We start from the raw sequence: 18,724 nt of genomic DNA, 5'->3' as shown, positions 1-18,724 counted from the left end.
GGGGTCGGATTTGGCCTTGTGCCAGGGTGACAATCAATGTCTCTGTGTCTCTTTGGTGGGAGCTTATTTGGAAGGTCTCCCCGCTTTTTATTGGAGGAAATGCTCTTTGGGGAGCTCAAACAGGATGTCCCGCTGACTGGCCTGGTCTCTGAACCATTCCCCCCCTCCTTCCATCTCCATTCTTCCACCCCACCCCACCACCAGCCCCTCGGACCCATTCTCACAAGAAAATGGCTCAAATTAATCCAGGCTTCCAAGCGGCCACTCTCCTCTTGTCTCCATTTAGTTTAGAGAGTCGAGGAATGTCGCCGCTTGTGCACGAGAGGCTGAAGAATCCGACCTGAAATGCTCATTGTCAGCAGATCTAAAAAGCAAGAGTTGTTAGTGAGAGTTTAGTGAAGTTTTCTTACCTTGAGAGTTGAGTTGAAAAAGGCAGAAAAGAAGAACCTCGCACGGGCTCACTTTAATTAGAAATGAGCTGTAATGAGAACAATGAATCATATGCAGCAGCCACATCAAATAGTCTGTAACTGATTATGATGTAAGTTCATGTAACACAATGCAATGCTCTGTCCACATTTCCTCCATCTAAATCCCGCAATTGCTTTGATACAACTCTTGAAATCTACTTCCATAGTTTGACCAGCGGATGAGACTTCCATGTGACCTTTACTAGTCAGACTTTGCTCATGAATTGACAAAGTGTCTTATTATATTAACACGCTGCTGTTGCGCTGGTGTCAAGGTTGAACAATGTCCTGAATTAATCTTTTTCTTTTTTTTTCTTTAGGCTACTCTTGCCTCATCTAATATCTATAGATTGCGCGTGTCGTCAACCTAATTAATGAAGATGTGGATTTTCAAAGTCGAGAGAGTCATGGTGATCATCTTTGGGTGTGACAGATGCGTTTCAAATGGTCAGACTGACGAATATCAACACGTTTTTACTGATATGTAATCGCTTCATTGATGGTGGACTCCGGAGCAATGCTCTCTTCTCCTCTGAGAAAAAAAAAAAAAAACATACAAGAAACTAGAAGCGGAATTAATGGGGAAACTGGAGGACGTCCAAATGTCGTCAGACCACCCACATCATGCCCGGCACATCATCGGGAGCCGACCACGCCAACATGTGACCTCAGCCCAGCCACTCACAAGAAAGAGATCACATTTACACTCATGACTGATAGAGGTAGGTCTTCTTTTAAAGCTACAATACTGGCTCCTACTGATCAGCTAGACACAGTTGGCTCATCCAGATGCCAAGTAGTTTCTCCAAGTGCTGATGTAAATAAAGGCAATGAAGTGTGACACGGTTATGAACATCATACAGATTATTTATTGTTTGGCCTCTAAATACACAACAGAGACACACGCAGGGACTCAAGTCGCGCCCTCCGTCCCAATGAACCCAATGTTCACATTTGACAACATCTGTAACGGCTAAAAATAAATAACTGATTTTCTTCTGGGATAGAATGGGAAAAAGAACAATGTGTTTGTCAGAAGTCCAAAAAAATGAGAACAGTTTGACTCGTCTGAAGATTAAAGCGCTGGTGAAACGAGTATCCCGATAACTCATTCTCCCAAAGTTGAATGCAACATACCACAGCGCCGGGTCTAAAGTCTGGAAACACTTTATATGTATTAGGTTTACATTTCCGTTGTGGATTCTCAATGAACACATATGGAATCATGTTTTAAACCAAAAGAGATTCAACAGCCTTTTGCTTATTTTTGACACTTCTTCAGCTTCACAATGTTTTGTTTTTTGTGTGCATTTCCTACATAATCCCATGTGTTCATTCATAGTTTAATGCCTTCAGTGAGAATTGCACCATGTAAATAGTGTTAAAATAAAGAAAAGTCAATACATAAAGTGTTTCCAAACATTTGACCGGTAGTGTAGCTCGTATAATGTGTGAAATACATTATGTTTTTTTGTCAAATTTTCTATGTTTCGAAAACATGGCCAATATTAGTCTAGATCCACAATTCAACGTAAAATGTACAATCATTTCAAATAACAAGGGTTTGGATTTGACCATCTGTAATTTACATCAGTCCGTTGCATATTTGATTCCTTTGTCTCGTTAGCTGTGACCTTTTTGATTCCTCTGATTGTATATTGTCAAAAGCAGATTAACAAGGTGCTTCAAAATTGTTCCCAACTTAAATTGCATATTGGGAACAAAATATAAAATGATCAATCCCACTGGCAATAGTGGCTTAATGCATTTCCATGGTTGCTCTGGTAGTGTGTGGTGGTTCCTATTGGACAGATGATCATTATTAGACGATGGAGGTTCAGTGATGTAGGGTTTACACAGCCTACTGTAAAGACAATCATCATTTTTAAGATGAGCCCAAGTGCTTCAACAATGTCTCATTTTGCCATTTCAAACACACACAGCTGCAAATTAAATTCAATAAATAAGACCCACAATGTTGTAAAGCCATGTTGACCATGCATCCGTCACAAAGAACACAAAGCAAAAACATGGGGACAATATGCACATTCATGGGGAGCATAGGCCCCTGGTTTATCAAGTAAAGAGTTCAAGGCTTTCCAGGTGATCTCCTGATCCACAGGGCTGTGAGTGGGCCCCTCAGTATCGGGGAGGGGCCGGTCCATGGCCACAGTGTGGTTCCAGAATGTCAAGTGTGTGGAGACAGTGGCAGCCAGCTGCTCTGCGCTCGTGTTCAGGACAGTCCCGACGTGTCCAGGTAGCTCTGCAGCTTCCTCACCGTGCTCCGGTCCAGGGAGCACAGGTCAAAGTCAAATGTAGTGTTTGTGATGTGGAAGTGGCCCGTCTCCTCGATCAGGTTCACTATCTGAAATACAACATGTGATTTAGTATGGCCAGAGGAGATAAAGCTGCCCTAGGCTTTAGGGTTCTTTAAAGATTGTTGCCAAACTCCTTTTAATGAAGTCTGTCAGCTGCTATGAGAAAGTGGGAGGTGAATAAAGTTTCCTTCACATGTGTAGCCTGCTTGAGGACATGCTGTGTGCATTAGTAGTAAACACGGTGCCAGTATGTGGTCCCAGGCTGGTGAGGGGCGCTGACTTAATCATTCCCATCTCCTGAGCAGGAAGTGCTGCTGAACTGGAGATTACTCTGATTACTGGGACTTGTGTATGGATGCAGTTGTGGATAGACTTGGAGCCAGCTCTTTCAGGAGAGCGAGGCAGGAGTTGGCAGCCTCCCCTGGCTGCTCTGTTAATGCCGTCATCTGATAGCCTCAGAGAAAATAAGCAAGAAACAGGCAAGCTCTGGTGGAAGCAGGTTAACCAAATAATTTATGGCTTCCAGATGAAGCAGTAGATTACAGAGGATCTGTAACACATCACACTCCAGTGTTTAATCCAGAGTTTAGCAGGAGGAGGCACACAGGGACAGGAGTGCTGACAGCAGCCAAAACGCCATCACATCAGTACACTTTAACTGGTGTGTAAATGATTATAGTTTATACTCAGCAACTATTCATTCCACAGTTGAAACCCTTTGAAACGCTCCGTTGTGATCCCAAAGGCCTTGGAGTGAAGGGCTCTGAGCTCATTGACACTGACACAGCTCCGTTTGGCTGGACTGGTCAAAGCATGATGTAATGATCTAATCCAAATCCAGCTGTAAACTGCTCAATACGTTTGGGGAAATGGCCATGAGACAGCTGCCCAGAGACAATATGGACATTGTTCTCTGTGCAACGCCGTTCCAAGACATTTGACCAGTTAGCTTAGATGTAAAGATGCATGGCACCATACTGTTACAAATGAATTACGACTTAAATGGGCAAAACCAGAGTTCAATCGCAAATTGTTGGAAAGGAATGAAGCTTTTGTGTGGTTTTGCCTGATATTTCTTTGCTTGACAGTATGATCCACACTCTCTCTCACTGCTGGCGGACAATATTTGGTCCCGTCTCAGATTGCTAATTAAACAGGGAGTTAGAATGATTTACCAGAGCGCTGCTGCCAGCTCCGTGTTCCCGGCTGCTGCGGCTCATGCTAATGCGTTCATGCTAATGCTGCGGTGACAGCGTGTTCATCATCAGCGCCGGCAAGTCCTGAGCGATTTACATATCCACACGCCCACCTTTTTTACATTTAGGGTGCGAGCGGGAAACGAGGAGCGAGGGGATTTTTTCACTGAAGCAAATGAGGCAGACTGTGTATTTAAATGAGAGAGGTCGCGAGGCTCACCTGTTGGAGTATGTGGCCTTCGCGGAGCGTCATGAGTCGTTTGTGGAGTTCGACCAGCTCGTCCAGGTAGGCCTAGGGCAGCAGACGCACAGGGACGTTGTTATTCAAAACGCTCGGGAGAAGAAAAAAAAAAGAGACAAGCAGGCTGGCAAAGGAATATGTGTACCTTGTCGCATTCCAGGTTTTTGCTCTTGTCCTGCCTGCTCGGCTTGTTGGGGCTTTTCACCTCCAGGATCTGAAAAGACAAAGCACATGTTTGACGATCTCTACAAACAGCACTTTCGTATTCAAATCAGAAGCAGGAAAGAATCAGATTTATCATATTAATTGTATCACAGTCAAGGTTTTCATGTTTCTAAAATTTTCCTTCAATTAAAGAATCATCTAATGCCAAAGGTGCAGTCGTCCTTACCTGGTTTGTAGTAGTCTTGATTAGGGGCGGGGCCTCGTGGCGTGGGGGCGGCGAGGGGGAGGAGCTGTCACTCTCACTGCCGTCGCTCAGACTCACCCTGTTCGCAGAGAGGGACAGTTATGTCTGTGTCGGAGCAGGTGCTAACGTGAGCGGAGGAAAACAAGGCGTCCATGTGGTAACAGGAGCTTTCTAATCTTACGTAGCTCATTAATGTCAGAACATGAAGAGTCGAACTTTCTTTGTAAAGCGCTGCAAAGCATCGCAAGTTCAAGCACTGAGAATATGAAAATCTGCTCACACTCTGTGAGAACAAACAGGACACGCTGTTTGGACGCATCTGATGAGTCTAGTGGAGGAGAAAAGATCATTGAAATGCCATGAACCTAAAAACAGCAGCACATGAGCCACCGTCACAGTCACACAGTGAGACTGACGAAAAACCCCGGTCTGGTGCAGGTCGCTGTCATTATTAGTAATGCATGAATTCATTATTAGCGAGCATTATGAAAACACACATTTGTCTTGAGTTTCTAGCCAATGGGTTGTTTCTACCTTGACCAAGTACAACAAAACAGACCAGATGAAAACCTTAAAAATGCGGAAATGTGAAGTATATTAGTCTGTTTCAGCCCCTGACCAACACTATCTTTACAAACGCACCTTTTTAAAGTATTTTATGTTGTAGACAAAGGAATGTAGACAAGCTCCCTCTGAACAAAATGCCCCTTATACAGCGCCCCCTGCTGTCACAGTTCAACACTGACACTTTTAGAAGCGTCGCACACAGGATTATAGACGCCTCGTTTCTCCCTCATGTCAGCCAAAAATATTGTCCAAAAACATCAGCGGTGCACATCAGCCTTAGAAAAACCCACAATGACCTATTAGATATATTTCTAGAATTTCCATATATTTGTAAAAGTGAAAGCTATTTAAATGACAAAAACGTGACAAAAACACAGCGAAAACAAGACAAAAATGTGACAAAAACGCAGCGACAATGCAACAAAAAGGTCACAATGACTTTTGTAGGTCTTTCAAATGAGACATTACACTAGTCTATAGTCTGTAAGCTCAAGAAGCTTTAAGATTTGGGTAAAGCTGGAGAAAATGATCTCGGTTAAAGCGTGGGGCAGTGTTAATTTGTGATATTTTTGACGACTAAAATTGGACTAAAACTAAATTAAAAGTTTCTCACGAGACTAAAACTATGACTAAAATGTCCAGATATTTTAGTCGACTAAAATAAGACTAAATAAAAATGAGAAAAGGAGAGACTAAAATCATCCAAACTTCTATTGACAGTCTGAAAGAGCCTCACATCATTTAAATCCTCTGCCAAATGAACAGGTTTGTGCTTTGTTCATGTGGAAGCAGCCCCATGAAGTCGAGGATCTTGATTTAATATGATTATAATGAATATTATAAATGCAATGTCGACTAAATTACTCTTAAATTTAGTCGACTAAATTGACATGCAATTTTAGTCGACTAAAACTAGACTAAAATTGAAAAGCTTTTTTTGACTAAATCACTCAAATTAAATTACATTTTAGTCAAAAGACTAAAACTAAAATAAAATATGTTATCAAAATTAACACTGGCGTGGGGTAAGGGTTAAAATATCGGCCTATACATCAGCTATCGGCCATGTTCTGTGTTTGTGTGAAGTTACCTGCGCTGATGGTGATGAGAGTGATGATGGTGGTGGTGATGGTGGCGGTGGTGAGCGTGTGCGGGTCGGTCCATGTCGGAGTCCAGGTCCTGATCGTCCTCCTCCTCGGAGTCTTCGTCGTTCTCGTCAGAGTGGAGGTCCTGCATGACCGACTGCAGCGGGCCCAGCACTGGACACAAGCACAGCCACGGGAGGGGGTGAAGAGGTCAAGAGGGCACGGGGGGGTGACAACATGAGAGTGACAGGGGGGGGCGGGATGGTCCAGACAGTGAAGCCCCCGGGGGAGTAGCAGGTGAGTTGTATTTAGAAAAGGTGTGTGACCACCAGAGTGCTGTGACGTCACTTCAGACACAATGACCACAGTCCACCGATTGAGGCGATGTGCGTGATGAGGTTTATGCAGAGCAAAGTGACATGCGCATGTGGGACGGGGCGGGGCCTCACAGGCGCAGTTACCTGTGTGGGTGGGGGCAGGGACGGACACCTTTTTCCTGATGATCACGTCCACCACTGTATTCAGAAAACATCCACACACACACACACACAAGACATCAGCATCTGCAAACCCACGTGTCTCTGTGCTCAGTCAATATCATGCACTTTATACCGGTACTTTAACGATACTTGGTTTTCGATGCCGACGCCTGACCGCTACTTTTTATACGAGGCTTCCCTGGACGACTGGGAGCCACCACAAGATATACACACAGTTTATCTATATTCCTCCCTGCGTGGCCTCGTGGCTCATTCCCTTCCTTCATTTATCTGATTGTGAAAGTGAGAGTACTGATTGCTGCCAGCCTCCTGTGCGCTCTGTAATGTGATCGACAGCATGTGCGGCGGGCGGGCGGTTAGTTACCTTGTCGTTTGTGGTGCATTGGAGCGAAGCCCGAGCTGGAGCTGGAGCTGGCGGGGCTGGGCTGCTCCGACTGTCAACAAAAGGAAGAAGGGGAAGAGGAAAAAAAACAACTACTTTGAATTTGGCATAAGACCGAAGCAGTGATATTGGAAGGAACACGTTAGAGGCTTTTAGCAACACTTTCATCTTTACACATCCTCCGCTGGCACGGTGGGGGAGTGAAGCCATTTAAACATGCTTTTGTAGGAGACATTTTGGCCACGGGAACGATCAGAATGTTGGACTTTAAAGGCTCTATATCTGTGTTTTTGTTTATAATGAAAGAGGAAGTGAACGTTTAACCTCTTAACTCCCGTCTGAACCGAGAGATCTTTTTCCTCAAGTCATCAGATTTTTTTCTCCATCATTTTTTTGTTGGGTATTCAACTCATTTTTGTAACTTTTTTGTCATTTTTTTGTCAATTTTTTATCACATTTTTGTCATTTTTTTTGTTACATTTTGTCACATTTTTGTCAATTTCTTGTGACATTTTCATCATTGTTTTATTCTCAGCGTTGTCGCTATTTTCACAGCTTTTTTCCAGAAGCTTTTGGATTGGGGTAAAGCCAAACCGGAGAAAATGTGCTCGGTTCAGGTGGGAGTTAAGGGGTTAAACTGTTAGCTGTGTCCAAAGCTCATCCCCAATATTCCTAAAGCATTCAAAAACAAAATCCATTCTTTACAGAGAGGAGTGAAGTAATGCTAACAAATTAAAACAAAACAATTAAAAATTCTTTGTAATTACATGCACTGTTGTTTATTTAACAAACTACTGCACATTCAATACGCTTAAAAGGAACAGGCCACCGTTTTTACACACTGAGATATGTTCTTACCTGAGCTTAGACGAGTTGATGCGTACCTGTCTGGTCTTTGTGCGTGCCCTCAGTCACGCAAAACAACCAAAGATGCTGTTAGCATTTGGCCTCTCCCAGTATATTCCTATGGCTCCAAACGGGGTGAAGTTAGAAGCCCAGCTCTTCCAAGGGCACAAAGACCAGACAGGTACGTGATCAACTCGTCTAAGCTCAGGCAAGGACATCTCACACTATGGAAAAATGGTGGCCTATTCCTTTAAGATGATATGTCTCACAGAAACGCCACCTCGTGACATCAGCAGGTGAAGGGGGACCGGAGTTATGATCTCCTAAGATGTGCTGGAGCACTTTTGCGGGACTGAAAATGAAGTGTGTGCGAGCCCCTGAATGAGAGGTCTGTGGCAGCGCTGAGAGCCTGTGCGTCTAAAGAAAACATCCAGGCCTCGGTTACGGCGGGGCTCGAGGTTTATATCCCGCTTCATAAATCACTGGGGCTAATGACGAGCCACACACGACCGCCATTAAAGTGCACACACACACACACACAACTCACAGCACGCTCACAAAACCGTCCAAAACACAGCCACGGAACATGGGCATCCTTGACCGTTTCGAATCGCTACTCGTTTTTTTTCCATTGACATTTACCCAAGTAATTTTAGTTCACCTCCTCACCCAAATGAATCAAATATTTTTTCATCACTACACCTATAAAAAGGAGTCTACGATACTATACGCACATAAATTACTGCCATTTTCACAGACGTTCCCATTTTGCGCCGCTTAAAAAGGTCGTTGAATGATGTTTATTTTGTGTTCATCTGCCAGTCACTTCATGTTAGCGCCCCATAAACGGCCAGCTTTGGCAGCGAGTCCAGTTTGCACAGGTGTGAAAGTCCAGCTCGGTGCCGCTTGGCTCCGGACTTGGGCGCTTTTGGAAAATCTGCCAGTTTGAGAGCAGCACCAACAAAATCAATAGACAGACTTGTCACAATATGCTGAGCTGTGTTGCGGTTCCAGCTGGCCGTCTCTTACCACTCTAAACACAAGACTTGTAATTAAGAATGCATCAATTTGGGGGGGAGGGGGGGGGTCTAATTAAAAAAAATTCTGACTAGTAAGCAATTTGAGATGCAGCAACAACTACGCTTTTAGCAAAAACTGATTTCGATAGAGGAGATACTGTACTGCCCAAATATTTGCAGTCTGTGAGATTTGCCTCATTGTGATTTTGACTCAGTTGCTCTAAATTGTGGCGACCTTTTTGTAATGCAATTTTTAAAAACTAAGGGAAAATCTGAACTGATTTTAATAATAAGTCCCCACACCCAACATGCAAAGCCAGGAGTGAGCCACCTGTTGCCACAGCTTTGTAAACTACAGCAGGTGAAAGCATGTTGTTTAGCATTTTAACAGTCAAAGTAGACCAAGTGATGTAAGCCACTGTGGTATGCAAAGGACAAAAAAAAACCTTGGATGATTCATCTATTGTTTATCTGCAGTGGTTTTCAAAGTGAGAGCAATAGTTTAGTAAAGTATTGAGTTTGTAAAGCAAATGAAAGTGAGTCATTTCTAGTTGGAATCTAAAGAATTCATGTAAGGTCCAGAATAAATGATTGAATGAGGAGGACAAATCTCCCTCCGGACAAAAGTGCACCTTGACCAACATTTGACAGCCCAGCACGGACTCTAAGACAAAGCCAACGCTGAACCAAGTCGTAGCGTTCTGCAACGTTTCCGACAGCTTTTTCAATCGCCGTCTCAGTGGGTCTGCACAGCCAGTCGCCAACAGGCAGCTGATCGGTGCTCGAGGGCATCTCAACATCTTCAACAGGGTTCAAAAGTTGGTTTTGTGAGAAGACTTGAGAGACAGGTTTTTTTCCACACATATGGCAATCATAGTGTCTGTCCGCTCTCCATCCGATTATTTTCAACAGACATTTTCAGGCTTCGTCTCACTTTTAATGGAAAAAAGGATAACATTGAAAAGCAGGAACCACATTTTTTTTATTTACCTTTTAATCTAAGTTTTAATGCCGTTTAAGGAAATGACTTTGTTTTCCGGCTCAAAGAAAATATTTTTTTCCCCATTTTTCCACCCAATGTTTGCCCCATTTTCCCCAAGTTTTTTACATATTTTGTTTTTTTTTGCCCCAGCTTTTTCTCGTTTTCCTAATTTGTTTCCCTCATTATTGCTCATTTTGTATTACAAATATTTTCCCTATTTCCACAATTTATTCTCCCATTTTTAAACATTTTTTACCCAATTTCTTTACTTATTTTCCCAATTTTCCCTAATTACCTTTTTTTTTTAAACCCAATTTCCCCTCAATTTATTCCCCATTTTTTTAAACACAATTTCCCCCCCATTTCTTGACATTAAACCCGATGTAGTAAATGGGCACATCTTCCAAACATTTTTCTGTTTTCTGGTTCTAGACAACACACGTTTCAGTATACGTAGTTATCTGGAAAGTATCGGAAAAAGTATTGTTCAGGTATTGATATCGAAAACCTAGTATTGTTAAAGTACTGGTATCATAATAAATGTAACGGTACCCAGCCATAATCATCAGCCTCTTGGCATATTAGCCCAAGTAACTTCTTTTGGCCAAATAGAGATTTTTATTTTGCTGTACTCTCCAAACATTGCTGCAAATCTGTCCAAATGATCAGATTTCCCATGGCTGACGATTTACGAGTAAATATACAAATTATTTTATCAAGAGACACCTAGCTTTAGCTTGAATTGCAGAGTCTTCCGGCATTAGAGGTGACCTAAGCAAAGTCTCCTTAGAACACAGACGCTGCATCCTCCCCACGATTTATGAGCCGTCCACATGGAAACGGCTGATCGAGGCTTTGAAATGAGTCAGCAGCAGCCACTGGGGATACAACACGCCGGACAAGTACGTGCGCCTGTCTACAAGTGACCAGGAGAACCAGTAGATGGTGATGCGCTTGTCCACTGCCATAAAGCGTTCTTGTTCTGCATGCATTTCAGCGTCCTGTTGAGAATGCAGCAGCTGTGAAATTGGAAAAAGCTGCCCGGCCGCAGAAGACCTAAGCCAGGATATACATGGTGTTTACACATTGGTTGCACACTAGTGGTTTGAAACATAGTGGTTTGCTGCTTGGGAGACTGCGCTGAGCCTGTAGTCTTTTGGAGCTGCGTGGGGTCAGCTCGTCCAATGAGACCGCACAACATCGGCGAGGTGACATGATATCCATATTGGAAGATGCCACAATATATCGCAAAATCACCAAGGTCTTCAGGTGATTTGAAAATGATTTTATCGCAATTTTCATGATGGTTATCAAAAACGATCCTCGTCTGTTCCAGTTGTCCTTCATTTTATTAACATTTTAATGAGTGATGGACGATAGAAGTAGGATCTAAATTAGTGTCATTTATTATTATTTAATTGAGCTGAAACAACCAAGAAACTTTCTTTAGTGTCCCCGGACCCAAAGGGATATTTTTTCCAGTGGTTTTATAGGTTCCTGTTTTCTATTTTTTCTCAATACCAGTAGAACTTAATTACTGGTATTGTTTAAGGATACTCAACCCTACTTGAGTTTGGAGAAACAAGTCAAACAGGTGACGATGAGGTTAAAGTTACACTAATCATTCTCAAACACAAGGTCGAAAAACCTCAGAAGTCTTTTTAAAAGCCTATTATTGTTAACGTTAAAGTTACACTCACTGTCAATGAAAATGGCTTGGACTGAACTAAATAGAAATCAATGAAACATCTTCAGATAAAGGTATGTCCCATGGTTCTTGATTGCTGCCAGTAAACCATATTAGTGCGTTCTGATTGGCTGAAGACGGATGAGAAGAGCAGACTGGACAAAAGGCAGAGACTTCAATAGTTGTCGCGCCCTGCCAACAAACAGCACACAGCTGGTGCGGAGCTTTACGGGACAGCTTCTTCTCACAGTCATAAATCTCAGCAGCGCTCCTTTTTAGGGCTTTTGTCCGGCCCAACTCAAAGCCACCAAAGCCGCTCTCTTTAAAGGTCATAAATAACGGTTAGCCGTGGCATCGGCCGCTTTCTTCCCCTTCGCTCTTTGGCACGACCACGACAACCGCAGAGAAACGCCAGCAAACAAGCCCGTTTGACCGGCCTGTCTAATCCAACAAGCGCTGAATAAACAAAACAACTGTAATGGGAATTAAGGAGCTTTTGACTCTGACACTGTGGGCTCGCTGCAACAAAAGTGCCTCTTGTCTGCGCGGCCGTACAGTAAAGCTCTTTTCAGGTTTAAAACAACGCTGACTTCAATGTCGGATAAGCAAATACATGTTCTTTACGAACAATGTAAATGCCGATAATATTGTCCAGGAGCAGTGTATACAGTAAGTAGCTCTCTCTTGTAACACTGGTTGGTTGGCTTTGGGATTTCCAGGACTTCTGGAAGCCCCGAGCGTGCACTTCCTGCCAACATGGCGGCCTGCTTTCCCTTGGTGTCATCACCTCGTCTACATTTCCTGCTCGCTCTCCGTGTTGCCTCCGTAGCATCAAACGGTCGCTCCTCTGCTCCGGGCCACCGGGGTTGCTGGCCCGGGGAGAGCTGGACACCTGGCATTTGTCACCCCACATCCCCTTTTTACAACCGACTCTACTCTACTCTACTCTACTCTCCACCCCCTCCCAAACCGAAGAATCTCTGTGTGGGACAACTTAAAAGGCAGCGCAGACAAAACACAGGTTTGCCCAGCGCTAAGTAATAACTCCACGGGCTAAACAAGCCGCTGCAGTACACAAAGAGCCACGCTTTACAGGCACCGCGGCATAAGGCATGAAAACAAGTTGGGTAGAAAAGAAAACTCCTCAAAGCTGCGGGATTTGGACCACTCTCCACAAATGCGGCCTTCAATGAAAAGGCTAAAAGGATTAAAGGGGGAGCTCCACGCCATTCACTGCCACGTCTCCCCTTTCTCCTCAGGTGTTGTAAAACCATAAATCTCTCTAGTGCGCTATTTGGCTTTTAAACGGCCCTGCTTTATGGGGAAGTTCCTCGGCGAAATGCGTGCGGACCAAGGCAACCCAGTCAGCGCCTATTTAAAAACAACGCCGGCTTTTTTTTCCTTATGCCGGAGAAAACAAGGATACCGCTTGAAAACCACACCTCGAATTCAGTTACAAAACGTCATCTTGTAAATTCTTACGGTGAAATGACTCCTCGCTTTATTAGTTCCCCCCCAACCCCGCCTCTTCTTCCAACATTCCCCCGAGCTGGGACCCCCGGAACCTCACAGACCACCCTTAAAGACGCTCCTTTCCCTGTCGGTCAGAGTTTTTTTTTTACAGGGGTACCAGGCAGAGCAAGGCCACTGACAAATCCGAAAAAGCTTTGAAATGGTGACGATGGTACATTCTTGGTATAACCCGGAGCTGGTGAGGTCACACAGCTGCTTCTTAAAACCTCATGATGACAGAAAGTCCCAGAGCAAATGCAATATGTACTGCAGACTAAAACTGTATGAGGTGGAAGTTGTAGGAAGAGAATACAGAGATGAATGCAAAGATGAGTATTTACTTTGCAGGTTAAGTACTTGATGCTATAGGAATGAAATACGGTAGAGCTAGCATGTACAGAAAGCTAATTAGCATTACACTGAGCAGGATGCTTTCACAAAGACTGGCCCGCTTGAAGGCTAGTAGATTGGCCAGACTACGCGCTTTTTGTGTTCTTTACAAAGCAGTTTAGTTTGGGACCAGATGTGCTTCCTTCGATGGCCGTGATTGACAAACATATTATTAACCAATCAGAGAAAAAACGGATATGATGCAAGCAGCATGTGGAAGTTAGCGGTTTTATGAGGCCATTTTTGCCACAAAACCCTAGGGATACATTAGTCACTCAGTTTAGATTTCATCGTAAGAAAATTCCAACATGTCAACACGTGTGCATAACAGCTGTTTCAATATATGTTTGGAACGGGACAACAACACTACAAAAACAAGAAGAAAATCCTCTAGAAGATGAAAATCCAACATCTACTTTTGTGAGAAATAAAAGGGAGCGTTCAACACCATCAAACCACAGGACAGAGATATGTCGTCGTCCCTCAGCCTGTAAGTCCAGCATATTCTTGTTAAAGCCACGTAAAATTTCACCCAATAAACAACATTTGAATACAAGCTTTGATTTTCTCTTTTACCTCTCCTAAGACATGACATGTAACTTTACCAAGAGCGGGTGCGTCTTCAGCTCGTCTCCATGGAGGTGTACATTTAAGCCAATGTTTTACTAGCGGTTAATTCCGTCTTCCTGTTGTGGTCTGTGATTGGATCAATAAAAACCTTTGAGATATAATTGGCTGTTCGCAGAGTTCCAGATGGTTCTGCTTTTGAACAGAAACAAACAGCAGGAGTGGCTGACTGGTAAGGCTGGAAGGCTTGTATATCAATGTGAATCTGGCAAAATTTCACATTCAAATTCTACATCCAAAAAGGTTAGAAACCATCATGGCGTTTACTTCCCTTTGACTCCATGAAATCCACTCATGCCATGTCTCCAGTCATAACTCATATCTTCAAATGCACAAGCTCTGTAAAAATCCCCACCACAGCAAAATGTAAAAGACATTTTCAAATGGAGTGTTCTACTCACATCAGACTTTGCAGACAGGTCCTCCATGTCGGAATCATTAGGGTCCACTAGTTCCTGAAAAGGCGGAAGTGTCGAGCCCTTCCTGCGCTCAGCCTCCTCCAGCTCAGGCCGCGTTTTACTCGTTCGTATCTGCGATCGCTCCTTTAAAAGTTTCTTGTCTGAATGTTGACCGTCCGAGGTCGGCTTCCCAGAGGAATCCAGAAATCCCTTCTTGCGTTTTTTGGTTGCGTGATCGTCGGCGTCGTGGCTCGAGTGCCGCTTGTTCAGGCCCGTCCCGTGAGTCCCTTCGGTCCGCTGGTCCTTGGATATAGATTTGGGTTCCTTGAAGCCCAGCTTAGGGTTAATATCCCTAAGCGGCTGGTTCTCTTTGGGTTTCCTGGAAGGTTCTTTGGGGGCCGAGTCTCTGAAGGCACTTTTGGACTCTTTCAAGTCTTTAGGAGGCTTGTCTTTGTGGTCCTTGGAGGGCTTGTGGATTTTGGAGAAGCTGCTGCTGTTAGTGCTGGTAGTTGTGGCTGTGGTGAGGAGAGCGCTGCTTCCTTTGGATCCATCCTGTGGAGTTAAGAACATGAGATTTATGACATGATCACACTGGACCACTTAAAATGCATTCAACCCCTCATTTAAAATCATGATTGTTCCGATAATGATACATGTACTGAATATGAAGCCGATACCACTGATTTTCCAGGTATCGTCTCAGCTCGTACCTAAACCCATTCACAAATCCAAGACCACGCTGCATTTTTCTTATAAAGTACCCACAGATGTGAATCCCTGTTGTTTACTACGTGTGGCTCTTGCTGATGCTAACACCCAGAGCAGGATCTGAACACCTTAATAATGACAGACAAAGGATTCATGTCACCTTTTTGAGGCTTCACCCAAGTCTTTAAAGCAGGGGGTGATAGTTAACATCAAGCCTCAGGCCTTTCAGCTAATTTTACAATCTGCACACAACTACCATCTATGTGCCCTTGGGCAAAGACACTTGATCCATTTTGCCAAAGCAACTTGCAAAAGAAACAGAGTGACCACAGAGAGAATGAATGTTGCAAAGCACAGCAAAGCGCTTGTGTAAAGTGAGCATTCCACGGCAGCAACAATCTCCAATTTACATTCTGTTAACACCTCGCGAGTCGGCGCTCGAATAATGACCTTGAAACTTCAAACAGGAGAAGCAAGATTTCTCAAAAGTTCTGGCCAACACTGAGGGTGCTGAAGCAGAATTACTCAGATTTAGCAACAAAGGGAAAAAGTCGAGCTCAAAGGCTTACTCGAAGCGAAAAGGGAAATCCAGCTTTAGGTCAGTGGGCAAGCATAAAGGTGAGGGCACAATTAGCCACTGGGAGATTCAGCTCTGGGGACGGCTAGTAAAAGAAATAGTTTTCTATCAATTTTCTTTCTAGTTCTCTCTCTGATGTTGTGTTGACATTTGGCTTTGATGACAGAGTTGTGGTGGCAAACAACAACCGCAGAGGCAGGCAGATCATGGAGGGATTAATCCTCTTCCTTTTATACAAGCAGAGAATCCATGGCACCCCGCCGTTTGGCATTACGGACATTGAAAAGCGCCGGGCATCAAAATCCGCCTCTTATTTCTGCATGTACGGGCTTAAAGAGCAAACTCGGGACTCCTTGTGAGTGTGAAGGAGCAGTCGGGAGAAAAGAGGAAATGCACTGGGGCCCATTTGTCCCTGGGTCTCACCTCCGGCCCCTTGTCAATATTTCATCAATGCTCTAAAGCCATTAAAGCGTCTAGACAAGAGTGTGCGTTACCGCTCCTTTCATTTGCTTTATCAGCCGCTGACCCCGGGACCTGTAGGGTGTAAAACTGCCCGCTCGGTTTAAGAGTCTAGCGTGCCTTCCACTGCAGTAAAGTCATTTCCCTCCCAGGGTTTGACCACATAAAAAAACAACCAAAAAAAGTGCTTAACTGCTCGGCATGAGAGCCAGAGCCTAAACAGCGGCAAACTCGTCAGCGGAGTGGAGTCGTTAGAGCGGTGCGTCAGCAGGTAGTCCATGGTTTATAGACATTCAGGAAGATTGGGGAACAGAGACAACACCAGAGATGCCTCCCAGGGGAAAACAACACAGAACATGTAGTGTCTGGAAAGTGTCTTCAAACCAGCAAACCTTGCGCACAACTGTGTCCAAAGTGTCTCAGTGTGTTCGCCCTGTGATTGCCGCTAATAGGTGTTGCTATGGATATGCCAACTGCAGTTCTGAATACCTCAGAGGATTATATCAGATACTTGTGTTTTGGCTCAACAATGGTCTGGACAGGGCCTGCGGCAGAATGGGCTCAGATGGACATATCTCTCCCATCTCACACCATCAGGGAGAAAGCTGCAGAGTCTCGATCAGTGACGGGTCCGGCTGACTGAAAGACAACTTCATCCACCAGGGAGCTGAACTCGCCTCTTCTCTCTCTCTGCTGCTTCCTGTATTTGATATTGATATGGGCGACAGTGGCGCAGATGGTAGATCGGGTCGTCTCGTGATCGGAAGGACGGGGGTTCGAATCCCACCTCCTGAAATTGCACATTGTCGTTGTGTCCTTGGGAAAGACACTTCACCCACATTTCCCCCAGTGTCTGCGTACATTGGTGTATGAATGGGTGAGTGGATCCTTGCTGTAAAGTGCTTTGAGTGCCTAATTTAGGTAATTTAGGAAAAGCGCTATACAAGTTGAGACAATCTACCATATGTACAGCGTTAACTTTTGATTCCTTGCATGAGCTATATGTGTGGTAGAACTGACAATAAAGCCCATTGAACTGAACTTTCCAACCCTGTGGTCAAAGAGAACTCTGGAACATGGTTAAAAAATGGCAATTAGATACTTCTCCAGGTCAACTTCCTCATTTACCGTTTGAATCAAAAACCTACCTCTTCGGCTTGACTACTGGAAATCCAGTGTAAACACAGGATTGTTTTCTTGTTCAGCATATTATCAATAGAGCTTGTTGGCCAAGCTCTGAAATATCAAGAATCCATATTCAATCAAAGCTATGACCGCATGTTTTGACTGCCTGCTCCGCTCCAGGACTACTGCCAACACAACACTGGCAGGAACTGTTTAATGCCAGCATACTTCCTTGACACCGAAAGATATACATTTATAAGGCATGCTGAGGTTTCTAATACAAATACATTTCAACACATTTGAATGTATACTTTACTATGAGACCGGGGAGTGCGCGGATATGAGGGGGAGTTATGACAGCGGCGAGTTGCGTTATTTATCCTAATTATAAACAGGGCTGGAGACAGATCGCCGTAGAGAGGCGGCATGTGCGTGTGCGTGACCCCGCGCACCTCTGGTAATTCATCACGCAGTGTTTAGACTGGAGAGCGGTTCCATGTGAAACGGGCCTCTCCTAACCTGCCGCTTAAACGACGGCGTTTTTGGCCACTAAAAATAACATAATGGAAACAGCATGGCACCTTGTGAAGAGCGCCATGATTTAGGACATAATGGCTACAGAGAGAGAGAGAGAGAGAGAGAGAGAGAGATCTTCACTCATTTTCTACTTTAGTTTTGTTTAGGATTGCTTTGCCGGCGAGGTCAAAGAGGTCAGGAAAGTTAAACATATTCATCTCTCGGGCCAGCTCCCTCTGACAGAGATACACGGCACAACTTGCGGTAAAGCGCTCATGTCTGAACGCCGGCCAAAATATAGTTTTTGCTGGAACCCGAGTTGAGCGTTTTTTTGAAAATCCGGGGACTTTAAAAATGCTTTCAGACGTCTTTGAACCTGCCAAGTATGCGGGGATTAGGGCCGGGAGACTTTGAAGGGGTGAAGAGTTTCAGGGCAGGCAGCAGAGGAACTTTTCTTGGCTCTACCTGGAAAAGAAACTCGGGAGAGAGAAAAGAACTGCTGACCTTTGATGGGTGGAAGCTTTTGCTCTTCTTGGGGTCAGAGGAGAAGGAGCTGTTGGGGAGCGTAGGCAGCTTGAGGTGCTGTCCGAACAGGGACGTAGATCCTTCCTGCATCACCATCACCTACGTGGAAGAGCACTGTTATGACAAGCTCCGCCGATTTAAAACATGCAATGGAAAAGAAAAACCCCTCAATATTAATGTGATAT

General features: G+C 44.2%; 1 protein-coding gene across 2 annotated transcripts in view; it reads right to left on the bottom strand.

Annotated features, from left to right (window-relative positions):
- Positions 1-1,326: 1,326 nt before the first annotated feature.
- The window catches only part of mllt3 (MLLT3 super elongation complex subunit), a 34,343-nt gene continuing 16,945 nt past the window's right edge, over positions 1,327-18,724 (bottom strand). Inside the window, exons 6-14 of one of the 2 annotated variants that reach the window (XM_079580730.1) lie at positions 18,519-18,638; positions 14,633-15,181; positions 7,151-7,220; positions 6,748-6,801; positions 6,292-6,460; positions 4,617-4,713; positions 4,371-4,439; positions 4,205-4,276; positions 1,327-2,835 (exon numbers count right to left, since the gene is read on the bottom strand). In XM_079580730.1, coding sequence (XP_079436856.1) covers positions 2,704-2,835; positions 4,205-4,276; positions 4,371-4,439; positions 4,617-4,713; positions 6,292-6,460; positions 6,748-6,801; positions 7,151-7,220; positions 14,633-15,181; positions 18,519-18,638 — 1,332 coding nt within the window. In that variant the 3' untranslated portion in view covers positions 1,327-2,703. The remainder of the gene's footprint in view (positions 2,836-4,204; positions 4,277-4,370; positions 4,440-4,616; positions 4,714-6,291; positions 6,461-6,747; positions 6,802-7,150; positions 7,221-14,632; positions 15,182-18,518; positions 18,639-18,724) is intronic. The other variant, XM_079580731.1, reaches the window with a different exon arrangement.

Source organism: Gobius niger, assembly GCF_951799975.1.
Source record: "Gobius niger genome assembly, chromosome: 21".
Taxonomy (NCBI): Eukaryota; Metazoa; Chordata; class Actinopteri; order Gobiiformes; family Gobiidae; genus Gobius; species Gobius niger.
The sequence above is the reverse complement of the archived record's forward strand: the minus strand, read 5'-3'. Positions and strand labels throughout refer to the sequence as shown.